The sequence below is a fragment of the Pyrus communis genome, chromosome 13, assembly GCF_963583255.1.
Source record: "Pyrus communis chromosome 13, drPyrComm1.1, whole genome shotgun sequence".
NCBI lineage: Eukaryota > Viridiplantae > Streptophyta > Magnoliopsida > Rosales > Rosaceae > Pyrus > Pyrus communis.
Window position 1 is genome coordinate 2,992,479 of NC_084815.1, and position 16,531 is coordinate 3,009,009.

Sequence of the window (16,531 nt, forward strand, 5' to 3'; positions counted from 1 at the left end):
AGTAGGAATGACATTGATGTATATAACCTGTTTACTAATTCACATGAATCAGAATGATAACTAATGTGATTACTAAAATACCCCTACTTTAACTAATTTATTTTAGGGGTGTGCTATCCACACACCCCATTTTACTTCTCACACATCCCTTGATAATTTATGTCTGTTGATCTTCTTCAATTCATCTGATCCGAAGGCAAAAAATTAAAAAGGTGTGTGAGAAGTAAAATGGGATGTGTGGATATCACACCCCTTATTTTATATGCCAATTATTTTTAGTAAAACTTTTATTCTTTTATTTTTAATTTTTTACTAGAGAGAATAATTTTTTATCTTTTATAAAAATTTTAAATTTTCCTAATCGCATAGATTACTTCAAATTTGATATGAAAGAATCATTTTTTATTTGCTTCTAACTCTTAATCACCCTAAACCCTATTAGAAATACCTACATAAAGTAAACTAAGATAAAATTTTACTTCCTTCTCTCACTTCCCCCTTTCTTTCCCCAGTACACAATATCCACACCCCACCATCCAATCTCAGGAGGAACCGCGAAGCCACGACCCACCCCATCAACAAAAAAAAAAAAAATTCCAATTTTCAGGGTGAAAGTGATAAAAGTTCTTTCCTTCTCTTTTGTTTGGGTTTGCAAATCGCAATTTCCTTGAGGATTTGGGCATTCGTTGTTTCAGATCATGTTCATCGTTGTGGTGTCGTTTTAAACCCCGGGCGATCATTGTTCCAAATCGCAAGCGCTCATCGTTCAGTGCTAAGGCATCATTTGAGATTGTGAAGGTGGGGTGGTATATGCTGTGAGAGAAACAAATACAGAGGGGAGTGATTGATGAAGGTATGAGTTGTTTGAGGAATATACATGGGTATTTTGGCTAGAAAACTTTGATTCGTGATGGAGCCCTCTACCCATAATTCAATTACCACCTCTACGGAGGGAATCCAATTATGGGGAAATTCGGAATTGAACTCCTGAAATTGGTTGGACCCCACATAAAATATGATTCCCCAATTGCTAGTAAACGACAGAATGCTTAGGGAGGAATTCAATTCCATTTCTCTCCATTCCACTCTCGATTGGTAAACACACCATCAGAGTAGTGGAAGACTAGTAGTAGGTTGGTCATGCACCTTTAACTTCCTTTAAAACGTTTTTTACGCATCAAATTTGTAAACTTTTATCTTTTATATATAAAGCCAGAGCCTTAATTTGGGGTCACGGCTTCGACAATAATATTATGACAAAATTGCCCCTCAACCAAAAAAATCCAAAAGCATCCCAATATAATATATCAAATAATGCATGGGTAATTTGGTAATTTGGTCATCATAAAATATAATATAAATATAAGTAGGAAGAGAGAAAAAAAATAATGGAAGGATTAGTGAAAGTTGATGGTGCCCACGTGAAGAGGAAAGAAAAATATAATAAAAAATAAAGAAAATCATGAATATTATGTTCAAAACATCTTAAGAGGCACATAGTGCCGGTGATAAATTATCACTTTTTTTTTTTAATTAGTACCTTACAATAGGCTAGCAATAATGTGATGCAATCAAATGTTAATGAAATATTATTTTCTCTTATTTTAAATACATTCAAAACATGTTAAGAGGCATGTAATGCCGGTTATAAAAAAAAGGTATTTCCCACACAGATAATAATCTGATTCACCGGTTATAAAAAATGGTCTTTCTCATGTGGATTCAGCTCATTTAATTGGTTTATGAGGGGTTTCTTCTAGCATGATGTAAGATTATTCATTTACTTCAAATATTTGACTTTCTTTTTGTTAATTTACGCATATAAATCGTTTATAGAACGTCATGATTCAAAAAAATTCTTTTACACACGCACTACACTAAGGGGGAAGGGGTGGACTTAGCCTCACAATGGCCTAGCAATAAAGTGATTCAATCAGGTGTTCATTCAATATTATTGTCTCTATTTTCAAACAGGTTCAAAACATCTTAAGAGGCGTGTAATGTCAATTATAAAAAAAGTTTTTCGCATGTGGATAATAATGTGATTAAATTAGTTGTCAAATTATTATTATTATTATTATTATTTTTAACAAACGATATTATCTACACTAAGGGAGAGGGGATGAGCTTAGCATCACAATGGGCTAGTAATAATGTGATTTCATAATTGTTTATTGAATATTATTTTCTCTATTCTTAATGTAAATTTTACAGAGACCGATTTTATTATGTGAATTCAGCTGTTTTAATTGGTTTATGATAAGTTTCTTCTAGCATAATCTAAGATTATTCATTTACTTCAAATATTTAACTTTCCTTTTATCAATTTACGTATATAAATATATTTAAAATATATAAATAATACGTAGTATGTTGTGATTAAAAAAAATATTTTCTACTGCACGCACATGTGCATGAAGGCTAGTGGATAATATGCGGAATAGCTTTCACAGTAACAACTTGTAGCCTCGTGAAAAATGTTTTCCAATTCTGAACAGGAATCTTTGAGTGTTTTTAATTGTACAGCCAAACATAACTTATGTCAAATCACAGAAACAAACAAAAAGGAATGACTTGAATCACCACCGTATTCAAGGGACAAGTCCCACATCCAGCCGACATTGTTGACCAAGAATGCTTAAGAAAAGTCCAAGTAAATGCACATGAACGTAATAAAACAATGATAAGGGACCACCAGAAGTTGTCATCCCAAAATCAAATAGAAGTATTTTAAAAATAATTTACTAGAGCTATTGATCAAATTCGTGGGCCTTATGATACCAAAACGTATGCCCTATATTTGAGCATACACTAAGCCTGATAGTAAGAATTTGTACGTAATGCATTAGTGACTAATTGTATTTATACGAAGGATAAGCAATAGAGAGAGATTCATTATCATCTTGTCACATTAAGCATGATCTAAATTTTTATTTCTCACTTAAATTAAAAATAAAACACGCCATTTAAAAAAACACGCTTTTAATTGATTACATTATCAAGCGTCAGATTGTGAGATTGCGTGATAAAAAAATTATTATTATTTATAAATATTATCCTATTTAAATTAAATTTTGTAAACCGTATGACATGGTTGTTGATAATTGAATTATTACTTAAGTGTTGATCAACGTGTTTATTTCTTATTAGTGACATATCGCATAATTTACAAATATGATATGAAAATTTGGTCTACTTAGCATAACTCATATTTAAATTAACAACGGAAATATGTTCTTATTCGACTATGTTGAAGAATCTGACTAGAAAATGATTTTTTTTTATGTTTTTATATTGATGCTTATTGCTTGCATTGAGCAGCCTCTTTGAGCTATATCATTATCATATTTTTGGATGACTTGACTTGGTGAACGAATGTAGGTAAATACTAAATAGATGGCGATCGAATTATGGTAAGTTATATGCATTGACTATAGATAGTGATCGAATTATCAGAAATATCAGGTAGTATTCCACATGCTTTGACTTTTCTGATGAACAGTTATAAGCATGCATTGGTTGAGTCAAATTGTTGAATAGTGCTTAAAGAAAGTTCATATATATGTTTTATATTTTTCTTTGGTCTTGTTTCTTTTGCCATTTTTTTTAATTTGATCATTTTCCTTGTGCTCTGAAGCTTCTTTCTTGTGTGTGTGAGTTTAGAGGAAGACCAAAGAGAAAAACAAAACAAAATAAGATAACTAGGTCTTTCTTTCGTTCTTTATCACTAAATTGCAACCATAATTACAAAAAATTTAAGTTCAACTTGAATGAACCACTTAATTCTTTAATTTCAACTAGTTGTGTGGAAATTCTAATGTTTCAGTATATCGAAGGATGTTTGTATTCCTGTTTACCAGCGTAGTTTTAGATTATTTTAAGAGAGTTTTAATGAAAAGCTCACGGTACTGTTCATTTTAACGAAAAACCACATTTTTACACTAAAAAGTCAATCTGGTACTATTCACTTTACCTTTTATTTTGTCCTTATCATTAAAACTCAAAATTTTTAAGCCTTTTTCATTAGTTTTCCTTTATTTTAAATCTGTTTTTACTTCCCCAACCAAAATTACAAAACTTGTATGTTTAACTTGAATAAACCACTTAGTCATTATTAATTTCAATTATTGGAAATCCTAATATCTGAGTATGGAAGTTGCATGCTTGTATTCTTTTTTTTGGTTGTAGATTCGTTTAGCTTCAAAACGCCTTACATCCCATTGGAATATAATGATATGATGTTAGAAGTAGACATCGTAATTTTATTTTTTTCAAAGAACCGTGAGTTGCACTGCTAATTCAAATTTTAAATTGGAAGGTAACAGAAAGGGTATATAATTATTCAATGGTTTTTTTTTTCGGCTTGGCTTTTGAGATCAAGGATAAATACTTTTTACATTCTAATGAGGATTCTTCTGCCTTGAATACAAACAATGGCAAATGACTCGATGCAAGGACGAAAGTTATTTTCTTTATTTCTTTTTCAATTTTTTTTAAAGTGCATTGTTAGGATGATCATAAATTTATGCCACATTGGTGTACCATTACAATTAGGAATGATGCATACAATCAAAATTTAATGAGATAAATTGATTAATTAGCATGACATGTATACATCATTTATCATATCTGATGATACAAAAAATGTGGTCTTCCAACCATTTAAAAAAAAAAAAAACAATTTGAAAATAAAAAAATTAAAGTGGGAGGTGGGGGTTACAATGTGGCAAGAATGTGATATGCGTGTGGCCTCAACCAGTACCAGACTACTGGTATTCGTTTGCTAACTAGATGATCATTGAATACAGGGACCTACCTCACGCTGACTCGATCTTTTTGACTGGATAATTGAGCTACTGGCTTTAGGAATTTTCGTGTGTTCTGCATGTAAGTCACTACATGCCATAATATTATCCATAGAGCTACATGCCATAACATTATCCATCACGAGAAATTCTTGTATTGGAATTTGGATCTTCTTGGATTCTTAGTGTCCGGAATTTAAAAATCAGGAAATTCAAGCTTTTGGTTTGGGTGAAAGAGAAACAGAGTTTTTGGTTTGTGTAAGACGGGCTAGCTGAATGAGTTAAAGGGGATTATTTGATCCAAATTATCTAGTTCTTGGGTTCCAAACAGTGAGATTATGTGTCCCTTGTATTATAGACACAAAAATTCAGTGTTATAAATCTTCATATTATGTTATAAAATATATTATTAGTAACAAGCTTATATATACATAATGGTCGGCTAACATGGTGTATATGATCATAATCTGTATGATTAGGGTTATATACATATTGGTATGTGAAGTTTAATAACTTTATTATGTATACGTCGATCATGAGGTGTACAAACCGATTGGAATGCGATCCTACACTACAGTAATTTTTATACAAGCCTTTTGTGATCAAGATTAACCTTTTAATCTATTTATTGGGGAATTTGCATAAATACTATCTAGACTTTTGTTGGTGTGCGAATCTACCACCTAAACTTTTAATTTTATTCTTTAGCACCTAAACTTTATATTATATTGCAATGTACCACCTACCGTTAGAAATTTTGTTAGTTAACATGTACAACATAGGCTCAAAATTTTAGGTTGGGGAGATTTGATTCATTCTGAATTCTTTAATTCGGAATGAAAGGGTTTGCTTTGACCGTTAAGAGTAGATAATCCGTTCCTTGTGTCTTTGTTTTTATTGGATTCTATCTCATCATATCACATTCTATTATGCGATATTTGATGTGGATGCTATGTTGTAAACAAATATTTATTACTTAAAAATGTTATAAATGAATATAAAAATAAAAAAACATATGATATTTTTCCTCATCAACCAGCAACACGTACGCTAGCCAACGTCTCCCCCCGCTACCGGACCAACAATTCTTAGTGGAATCACCTACAAACTTGATCCACGACTTCTAAATCTTCAACCTATACTCCACAAATTTGATGCAATGAGAGAGTGAGGGGGCAAATGATGTGGTTGAGTTAAAGGCGTATGCAGTGGGAAGCTGGTGGGGAGATTAGGAGGGGGTGTAGACACAGGAGCTGCTACCGTTATTTGATTCCTTTTTTCTTTCTTTTTTTTTTCTTTCCAAAATTAAGAAAATAAACTAATTTGTGTCCGAGTGGTGGAATGAGGATTCTCTTTAGATCTTCTTTGTGAGGATCTAGGAGATCTTTTAATCTGTTTGTTGTAAATTGTGTGGCTTATTTTTGTAAAGTATTATTTGTGTTCAATTTTAAATATAAAATTTAAAATGATTTCTGATTTCACGATATACAATGAATGTGCATGATTAGAAGAATTCCAGGATCCTCACAAAAATGATTCGGAGAAGATCATCATTCCTAGTGGTGCATCAGTGGGATCCATGTCAGCCAAGATATGTAGTCTATGTGATCCACATCATCAATTAATAGGAATTTTAACAATAGGTCATACATTGCAAGCAAAATCTAGGTGGTAAATAAAAATAAATAAAAGATTCGGTGATAAATATGCACACCAGCAAAAGCTTACATGGTATTTGTGTAAAAGTCTACCGATCGATAATATTAGAGATACTAAATTTGTTGACAAAATTTACAAATGAAATGATATGCCATCAATAGTAATGAGCACGTTTATTAATACTTAAGTAGTAATTCAATCATCAATTTTCATGTCATTTGGTTTACAAAATTTTGTCGATAAATTTAGTATCTCTAGCATTACATTATTCTACAAGTTACTCTCTCTATTCTGTTTTTACTGGGTCCCACCAAATTCAAAAAACCCAACATGCATAATTGTACCGATTCACGAACCTTCCAGCCATAACCATCCTTCAAATGCAACCCAACCACCAGAACAAACATATAAACGAATTTCGAATTCCCTGCCCTTTGCTTTGTTATTAAATTATTGGAACTTAAATTTAAAGATTATTCTTTGTGCAAACTTTGGCATTTGAGTTTAATCTAATAGAATCAGTCCCATTTTATTTCGGTATAGGCGGCTAATGCTAATTTAATAAGTGAAGTAGTCATTTAACCAATTGACTCGAACACCAGACCGTTCGTGCCCACTCATTATGTCTCGCCTTAAATGGAATGGCTCTCTTAGTTATGCTGCGTCCCAACCCGGATCCCCTTGTCCACTCTTCACCGCTCGTGGCCCAAGAAGTTGGCTTTGCCAACACAACACTAGGAGACTCTCTCAAAAGTAGGATTCTGTATGGATTCTTTGCTACCTCACAGTGTAATATTAATTCTCGTCTCAATATTATGAAACATTGTGTCAAAAACATGAAATGTCAGCGAGTCTATAGGGAGTTCCATTTTTTAAAGTCTCTTTAATAGTTCTCAAACAATAATCCAACCCAATTTGCTCTCCCTCGTTTACTGGAACCTCGAATAGACTGATCTCCAATTTTAACTAGTCGTTCATGACCTTTCAGTCATAATCCCCCTCCTCCATAAAAAAAATAAAAAAAAATAAAAATAAAAAAACCGCCAATTGGGGTACACGGCCAATTAGGGTACAAGAGATCATAAGAGCATCTCCAATGGGGGGCTCTATCCTCCATGAGACTACTACATTTCAACCCTTAGTGAGAAATTTCATACCTAATGAGCCAGAAAATGGGGCTAGATCCACTACTAGGGCTAGCAACTTCCTTTCTTGAGTAGCATAAAATCAAGCTACATCTAGCCCTGAAAAACAGTGGGTCCCACAAAAAAGTAGTAACCCATGTGAGCAAAATTCTATCACTCTCACCCTACTTGCGAATACACTTATACTTTTATTTTATTTTATTTTTAAATTTTTTTCTTATTTTTCTTGCAATTTGGCTAATTAAATGATTATTTTAAATTTCATAAGAATTAAAATTTCAAATTGATTTAAGGTGGGTGAAATTTTCAAATAATTTTTTTGTTTTCAAAATTGTATGATACTAATTTACCAATTTGTGCTAGGTAAATTGTTATGTTGTACGTGAAAATCAAATAATTTCAGAGGGCGAAGTGAGAGTTTGTTTCTTTCATCAGATGAGATTGAGATAAGAGAATATAATCAACGAACGATTCATAAGTGATGAAATCTAACTTTGTCACAATTGAACTTTTAGGTTGAAAGGTTCATTAAAAAAAAAAATTTAAGATAGTACGTCCAAAAATTAACTTAAGAAAAGTAAAAAAAAAAAAAAAAAAAAGAAGAACAATCATCACTTAATCAAATTACTACATATATATAGCCCCATATATAGTCTGAAAGTTATAGCCCCTCATTTGTTAGATCCCACATCGTCCAAGGGAGAGGATCCTCTATGCCTTATATGTACATGCCCACCTCTATATAGCACGAGGCATTTTGGGAGCTTATTGGCTTTGGAGTTCATCGGAACTCCAAAGTTAAGCAAGATCGCTCGAGAGCAATCCCAGGATGGGTGACCCACTGGGAAGTTCTCATGTGAGTTCCTAGAAACAAAACCGTAAGGGCGTGGTTGGGGTCCAAAGTGGACAATATCGTGCTACGGCGGAGTTGAGCCCGGGTCGGGATGTGACAATTTGGTATTAGAGCCAATCCTTGGCCGAAAGTGTGTTGACGAGGACGTCGGGCCCCTAAGAGGGGTGGATTGTTAGATCCCACATCGCCCATGGGAGAGATTTCTCTATGTCGTATATGTACGTGCCCACATCCATATAGCACGAGGCATTTTAGGAGCCCATTGGGTTCGGAGTTCATCGGAACTCCAAAGTTAAGCGAGATCGCGCGAGAGCAATCCCAGAATGGGTGACCCACTGGGAAGTTCTCGTGTGAGTTCCCAGAAACAAAACCGTGAGGGCGTGGTTGGGGCCCAAAGCAGACAATATCGTGCTACAGCAGAGTCGAGCCTGGGATGTGATGGAGCCCGGGTCGGGATGTGACATCATTAGAAAAGATTCTTTTATAAAGCCCTAAAGATTCTTCGAAGCTCTAAGGGCTGGTTTGGTATTGTTGTGCTTTGAAAAAAAACTGTTTCTACTGTGCTGTGAGAATAAGCTTATTTTTGCTGCTTCACGTTTTCAGCTTTTTTCGGCTCAAAACTGTGAAAATAAGTTGTTTTAAGTGTTTACCAAACACCTTTTTGAACTCAGTTTTTTTTTATACCCACTTTTTATAAAAGCACCTCAGTACTAAAATGAGTCATATCTACTACTTTTCCAACTATATAACAACAAGCTAGATTAAGCAAAAATGCGGAAAACATAAATGTAGAGACTCGGATCATTTCCGACTTCCCCATATGTATATTTGACATGGAATAAAAAACGGTAAATTACATAATACCCCCTTAGATTTCACGTCTATTACAACCCCATACAACATTTTTAAAACATTTCACTTTTATACCTCACCTACTATTTTATTTCAATTTCATACATCCGTTAGAAAATCTGTTAAGTAAACCGTTAAGTGATGACATGGCAAATAAGGGGTCCCCATTTGTGCTGACGTGGCTGCTATATTTGTGCCACGTGGCTAAACACTTAATAAAAATTTTAAAATATTAAAATAATTAACTAAAAAAAAGTTAAAAAATAAATAAAAAATAAAAAACCCAAAAATCATATTCCCCAACCCACCCCCTTCTCCTATCCTTCATCACCCATCCCAAAATTCCACCCGAGCCACCCCTTTCTCCCATCCCCCATCACCCCTCCTGAGCCACCCCTTTCTCCCATCCTCCATCACCCCTCCCAAAAATCTCCCCATCATCCACCCCCAAAAATCCCACCCGAGCCCACCCCCTCCGTCGGTGGGACCTAGACCTGACCGGCCGGAGTTCGAACTTGACTTCTCTGTTGTCGTCTTCTGCGGAAAAACCATCAACGACGTCGATTTTCCCCAATACCTGAAGTTGGTGTAGAGGGACCCGCGAAACAGCCTCTTCCTTTTCAATTGCCGGAATAACTAGGAAATTTCTCTAAGATGAATCTACCACAAAACTAGTCCAAAAATCATACACCATACCAAAATTTGATACTAAATGATGAGATAAATTCACCCAAAGTATTTTCAAAACTCACCCACACTGAAAATCACGAGATCTTGGCCGAAAAATATGGAGGTTGTGGTATGGGTTCGCGTTCGTAGTCCGAGGTCTACGTTTCTAGGCTCGAAGGTTGGTAAACCTCGTCGACGTGGCGAGATTAGGTGTTGGTGGTGTGGTTCGGGGTCTTTGTGCAAAACTGAGAGAGTGAGAGTGAGGTGAGAAAGTTTGTGATGAGGAGGAGAGGAAGAGTAGGACGAGGTGTGGTGGTTGAGTGGTTCTTTGCTATGAAAATGGCGATGGTGCTGATCTCTGTGTTTCTGCGTTTGCAGAGGAAGGAGATAATCTCAAGTGGGATTTTTGGGGGTGGGTGATGGGGGATTTTTGGGAGGGGTGATGGGGGATGGGAGAAAGGGGTGGCTAGGGTGGGATTTTAGGGTGGGTGATGATGGATGGGAGAAGGGGGTGGGTCGGGGAAGACGATTTTTGAGTTTTTTTTTTTTAGTTAATTATTTTAATATTTTAAATATTTTATTAAGTTTTTAGCAATGTGACACAAATGTGGCAGTCACGTCAGCACAAATGGTTTACTTGGGGTTTCTAACGGTTTACTTAACAGATTTTCTAACGGATGTATGAAATTGAAATAAAATAGTAGGTGAGGTATGAAAGTGAAATGTTTTAAAGATGTTGTATAAGGTCGTAATAGACCTCAAACCTGAGGGGGGTATTATGTAATTTACCCTTTTTTTCCATGTCAAATAAACATATGCTATGTCATTACTTAACGGTTTACTTAATAGATTTTCTAACGGATGTATCAAATTGAAATAAAATAGTAGGTGAGGTATAAAAGTGAAATATTTTAAAGATGTTATATGAGATTGTAATAGACCTCAAATCTGAAGAGGTATTATGTAATTTACCCAATAAAAAAGGATCATGGCATTAAAGGGTCCCAATCCACTGTTCCCACCATTCCGTGTTCCTTTTAATGAGCCTCTGACCACAAATTTCTTCCTTTTGACCATTCAACACTGACCTTGGAATGGACTTGTGTTTACCTTCTAGCTAGAAGCCTAGAACAATTGTCCCAGTCACACTCCGTACATACACGCGCGCGCGCATATATATATATGTATATGTATATGTATATGTATGTCGACTCCATGAATAAAGAAACTTCTCTCTCTCTTTCTCTCTCTTCAGCTTGGTCAAATATGTAGCCGCATACTCTTACCACTCGCACAAGGACAAAACTTCCCTCCTTCCACACTCAATGTGTAGCCGCATACAAATATGTAGCCGCATACTCTTACCACCTCGCACAAGGACATATCTTCATCATTTAATCCAATTTCCAGATTCTTAGTTCTCATCCCCTCCATCAAATTTTATCATTTGTTAAACATACATCCACTTTTTTTCTCATGGATGACGTAGAAGTTCCTCAGTATTTCATCTGCCCAATATCTCTTCAGATCATGAAGGACCCTGTGACAGCCATTACAGGCATCACGTACGACCGGGAGAGCATCGAGCACTGGCTATTCCAGAGCAAGAACATCACATGTCCCGTCACCAAACAGCCACTCCAGAAAGACTCCGAACTAACGCCTAACCACACGTTGCACCGCTTAATTCGGGCATGGTGCACTGAGAATGCCTCCTACGGCATTGATCAAATACCAACTCCGAAAACACCTCTCAACAAAGCTCAAGTCCTCAAGCTCCTCAAGGACTTCTGGCACCCTCAGCTCCAGCTGAAGATTATCAGAAAGTTGGAGCTCCTCGCAGTGGAAAAAGAAGGGAATAGGAAGTACATGGTGGAAGCCGGCGTGGCTAATGCCATGTTATTATTCATTACAAACAGATGTTACAAGAACGACCAGGTGGATGGCCTAGAAGAAGCCCTTAGCATACTTCACTTTGTTCGGATTTCGTCTGAAGAATTAAACCGTCACTTTATGGAAAACAATCAGATCATCGATTCGTTGACATGGGTTTTTGGTTGCGAAATTGAGAATCAAATCACGGCGAGTACGTATGCGGTGTTGGTCCTAAAATATATCATCCAAAAGGCAAACTCAAGCGTGCTAGAAACCCTAAACCCTGATTTTTTTAAGAAACTTGTTGGGGTTTTGAGAAATGGGGTCACAGAACAAGGGATGAATGCAGCTCTACATGTCATGTTAGACGCTTGTCCTTGGGGAAGAAATCGAATCAAGATGGTCGAAGTTGGGACTGTTCACGAGCTCATCGAGCTTGAATTTGGTGCACCGGAAAAGAGAACAACGGAGCTCATTTTTGGTATATTGTTTCATTTGTGTTCTTGTGCTGATGGGAGAGCTCAGTTTGTTAGTCATAAAGGAGGCATCTCTGTTGTGTCAAAGAGACTCCTTAGGGTTTCTCCAGCAGCTGATGACCGAGCAGTTTTGATCCTTTCTATGATATGCAAGTACTCAGGAACCAACTTGGTGCTTCAGGAGATGTTGGAGGTTGGAGCTGTTGCTAGGCTTTGCACTTTGATCCAAGTTGACCGTCCTCCATACTTGAAAGGCAAAGCAAGGGAAATCCTTAGATCACATTATGAGGAGTGGAAGAACTGTCGTTGTCTTGGTAATTCTATGTATCCCAAATGACCAAATACAAAATGTGTTCATACGAATTAAATTTACCTACTGTTTATGATATGTTCAAAACTTGAGGGGGTTTTGTGAAAACACAAAAAACCTCAAGGGATGTATGTGTAATTAATTTCTGTTTTCACAACAATAATGTCAACCACCTTCATTCTCTGCAATCTACATTGCAGTTTTACAAATTCACTCTGCATTGCAATTTCTTTTTTATTACAGTCAAATTTGTCTCGCCTTTTCTCATTTTCAACTAGAACATATTTCGAATCAAGTTAATCGCTTATGGCTTACGGTTTACATATCTAGTTTGGTAATCCACAATCCACAAATCACTAGAAAATCCTGAACCCAAACCAAATTTAAACGTATAAAAACTTGTTTGGAAGTGCTTTTAAAATGACTAAACTCGCTTTTAGTGGAATTGATTTTAAGTTCCAAAAGCATTTCAAGTGGTTTTTGGAAGAAGTACTAGATATGTAATTCTTGCAGCAATCATTTCAATTGCTTTTCCAGGATCCACTTTACTAAGAATTGGTTTAAAAAATATTTTCGCCAAAAGCGCTTTCTAGTATTCTAAAAGCACTTCCAAACAAAGTCTAGTACTCATTCTAAAACTCCAACACCAGAAGCTAATATTAAATGTAACTAATTTGACTATAATAAAACGAAAATTATAATGTAAAGTCTGAATCTGCAAGCGAAACCCGCAATTGAGGATTTCTGTGTGTCATATTCCTTATGTCTAGTGTAGAAAAATTGATTTTATTTAAAACAAAGTTTAGAAAAATTGATTTTATAATTTAAAATAATAGAAAAAGAATTTTAGTAAAAACAATTAAACGAATCGGCAAGAAAGCAAATTTAAGAAACAAATTGTAAAAAACACGATTTTGAGCCAATGATAAAAAGACACTAGGGTTCCGCAACCCCCTTAATAATACTATGTAGTTTTATCATTCACTTATGAATTACACATAGAACTTTAAAGGTTAGGTGTTCCTGATACATATTCTACTTGTGGCATTCAAGATAGAACGCATATTAAACATGCAATTCATTTGTGGCATTCAGATCAAATGTAAATATGCATAACTCATTATGCTTTGTGAAAACCTTTTGAAAAATCATGCGACCCTTAAGAGCATGACATTCGTCTTAAGTGAAATAACAACTATCAATCACAAGAAGCCCTACTCAATCTTCCGGTGATATTCTGACCGAATTGCATCTAATTACTCGTCTAAACATCCTAATGGTGGTCAATCATGAAGACATATAGATAATTTAAAAGTAGTAATTAATAATTCAAAGTATACATGCATAACATCATAAGCAATTTAATAAAGACTACATATTCATGTTAAGGCTCGTGGCGTCGTCCTAGCAAAAGGAATTAGTTACACATAATCATAATTAAAAACCAAAATATTATTATGAAAATGATAGAGAACACCTTGTAAAATGAAGTTGAATCGTAAAAGCTCTCTATGCATAGTTCTCCAAAGTAGTGCACATAGAACCCTAATGGCTAGTTGTGCCTTATTTAAACTAATACAAATCCTTCCTAGAAAACGTCTTTTAAAAAACTAGGAAACAAAATAAATTAAGATAAACTAGAAAACAATCTCCTACACTAATGCGGACCATCAGCCCAACCACAAATCTGCCATGTTTATGGGCCAAATTAGCTCCATAATTGGCCCAAGAGGTCTCTTTAAAGTTTGAGTTGTCCTAAACATCTTTGTAGAAGGGCCCATCACCAGAAAATGTCATCTTAGAAACCAAAAAACCCAAATAAACTTGAAACATCACTTTGCCAGCTTTGCGCGTTGGTCCTTTATTAATTCGTTATAAATTAACAGCTCAACATAAAAATATGAAATTTTGACATTAACAAGTTGAAAGACTCACGGACACCCTCCGATTGGAATTGCTCCAAAATTCATCTGTTTGATCACTTTTTACTCAAGAGAGATTCGTATGTCCTACATTAAAAATATAATTCAAAGTATCAAAATCTCACCAAAATATACTAAGAATAGGATAAAATATCACTACAAGAAAACAGGCTTTAGGTGACGGAATTATATGTGTCGCTAAAACTTTCATCACATTTAAATAAAATAAGTGAGGCTTTTGAAAAAGTGTCACATAAAGATTTTTTTTTTTTAACTTTTGTCTGTCACATAAGAATCTTAAATTCGTCACAAAATCAAGTGCGGGAAATTTTACCGCCCAATGAATTGTGAATAAGTGACAAAAATAAATAATTCATCACATAATGTAAAAGAATTCAACATAAATATATGTCAAGATAAGCAATGAGCCACCCATTATATTAAAATTAGAAATAAAAAAAATGGGTACATTACATTTATCCTCTTAGGTTTCGATACAATTGCAACCTCATACAGCATTTTTAAAACATTTCAAAATTAATACATTTACTATTATTTTATTTTAGTTTCATACAATCATTACAAAGTCTGTTAAATTAACCGTTAAGTGATGACATGACAAATATGAGATCCTTATTTGTGCTGATGTGGCTGCAACATTTGTGTGACGTGGCTAAACACTTCATAAAAAATTTAGAATACTAAAATAATTAATTAAAGAAAAGTAAAGATAATAAAAATAAAAAAATAAAAAAATAAAACCAAAAATCCCCTTCGTCGTCCCCACCTAAGCCCACCCCCCTTCTCCCACCCCCATCACCCACCCCTTCCTTTATTAATTCTACACCTCCATTTAACCCAAAATTCCAAATTCCCCTTCTTCTTCCCCACCCGAGCCCACCCCCTTCTCCCATCCCCCATCACCCACCCCATCCCCTATTAATTCTGAACTCCTCAAACCCAAAATTTGCAAAAATTACTCACGCAATGAAGACTTTCTTCAATTCGTGCATAGGTTAGCAGCGGGTTCGGATCTAGGTGGAACTGGACTTAGATGTGAGTTCTTCAAGTTGCGGGTCGGGCTGGAAGGTCCAAATCAAGCAACGGCGACATCGAGGTTCTACCGTGATGTCAATGCGAGACTTCTGTGCTCCACTTCCATCAAATTCTTGAAGGTAGCTGAGAGTTCTGTGCACAGTGGAGCTCTCGTTAGGGTTCTGGTTCGTTCGACCATTGCACATTTATTCATCTAGGTCTCGTCGGGGTCCTAGTTCTTGTCCACAAAGGCGTCCACGAGAACCCTAGCGAGGAATTTGGAATTTTGGGTTAGATGGAGGTGTCGAATTAATGGGGGAAGGGATGGGTGATGGGGATGGGAGAAGGGGGTGGGCTCGGGTGAGGTAGACGAAGGGGATTTTTGGTTTCTTTTCATTTTTTTGTATTTTTTTATACTTTTCTTTAATTAATTATTTTAATATTCTTAATTTTTTTTTAATCAAGTGTTTAGCCACGTGTCACAAATGTGACAGTCACGTCAGCATAAATGAGGACCTCATATTTGTCATATCATCACTTAATTGTTAATTTTACAGACTTTGTAACAATTGTATAAAATAGAAATAAAATAATAGTAAATGTATGAAATTGAAATGTTTTAAAGACGTTGTATAAGGTTGCAATTGCACCGAAACCTAAGGGGTGGTATGTAATATACCCAAAAATAAAATAAAAAAACTGACCCGCAAATCTGAAATGAAAAAATCCCCATTGTTCTCCTCTCTCATGGTCTCCCCACTTTCGTCTGTAGACTGTTCGGCTATCATATCGACTCCGACAACCAGCCAACTAATGGTTGGCCACTGGCGGCGACCACCACAACTCTCTAACCCTCTGCACCTTGCTTTTATTATCTGCTCTCTCTGACCTAACAAAAAGGAAAGAGGAATCTTCGATTATTCTGCTCTC

The 16,531-nt window shown here is 35.4% G+C and overlaps 1 protein-coding gene across 1 annotated transcript; it reads left to right on the forward strand.

Moving 5' to 3' along the window:
• Window positions 1-11,329: 11,329 nt before the first annotated feature.
• LOC137713960 (E3 ubiquitin-protein ligase PUB24-like) lies at window positions 11,330-12,830 on the forward strand. Its single transcript, XM_068453321.1, has one exon. It carries the CDS (start codon window positions 11,460-11,462, stop codon window positions 12,669-12,671), a length of 1,212 nt encoding a protein of 403 aa, XP_068309422.1. The 5' UTR covers window positions 11,330-11,459; the 3' UTR covers window positions 12,672-12,830.
• The last annotated feature ends 3,701 nt before the right edge of the window (window positions 12,831-16,531 follow it).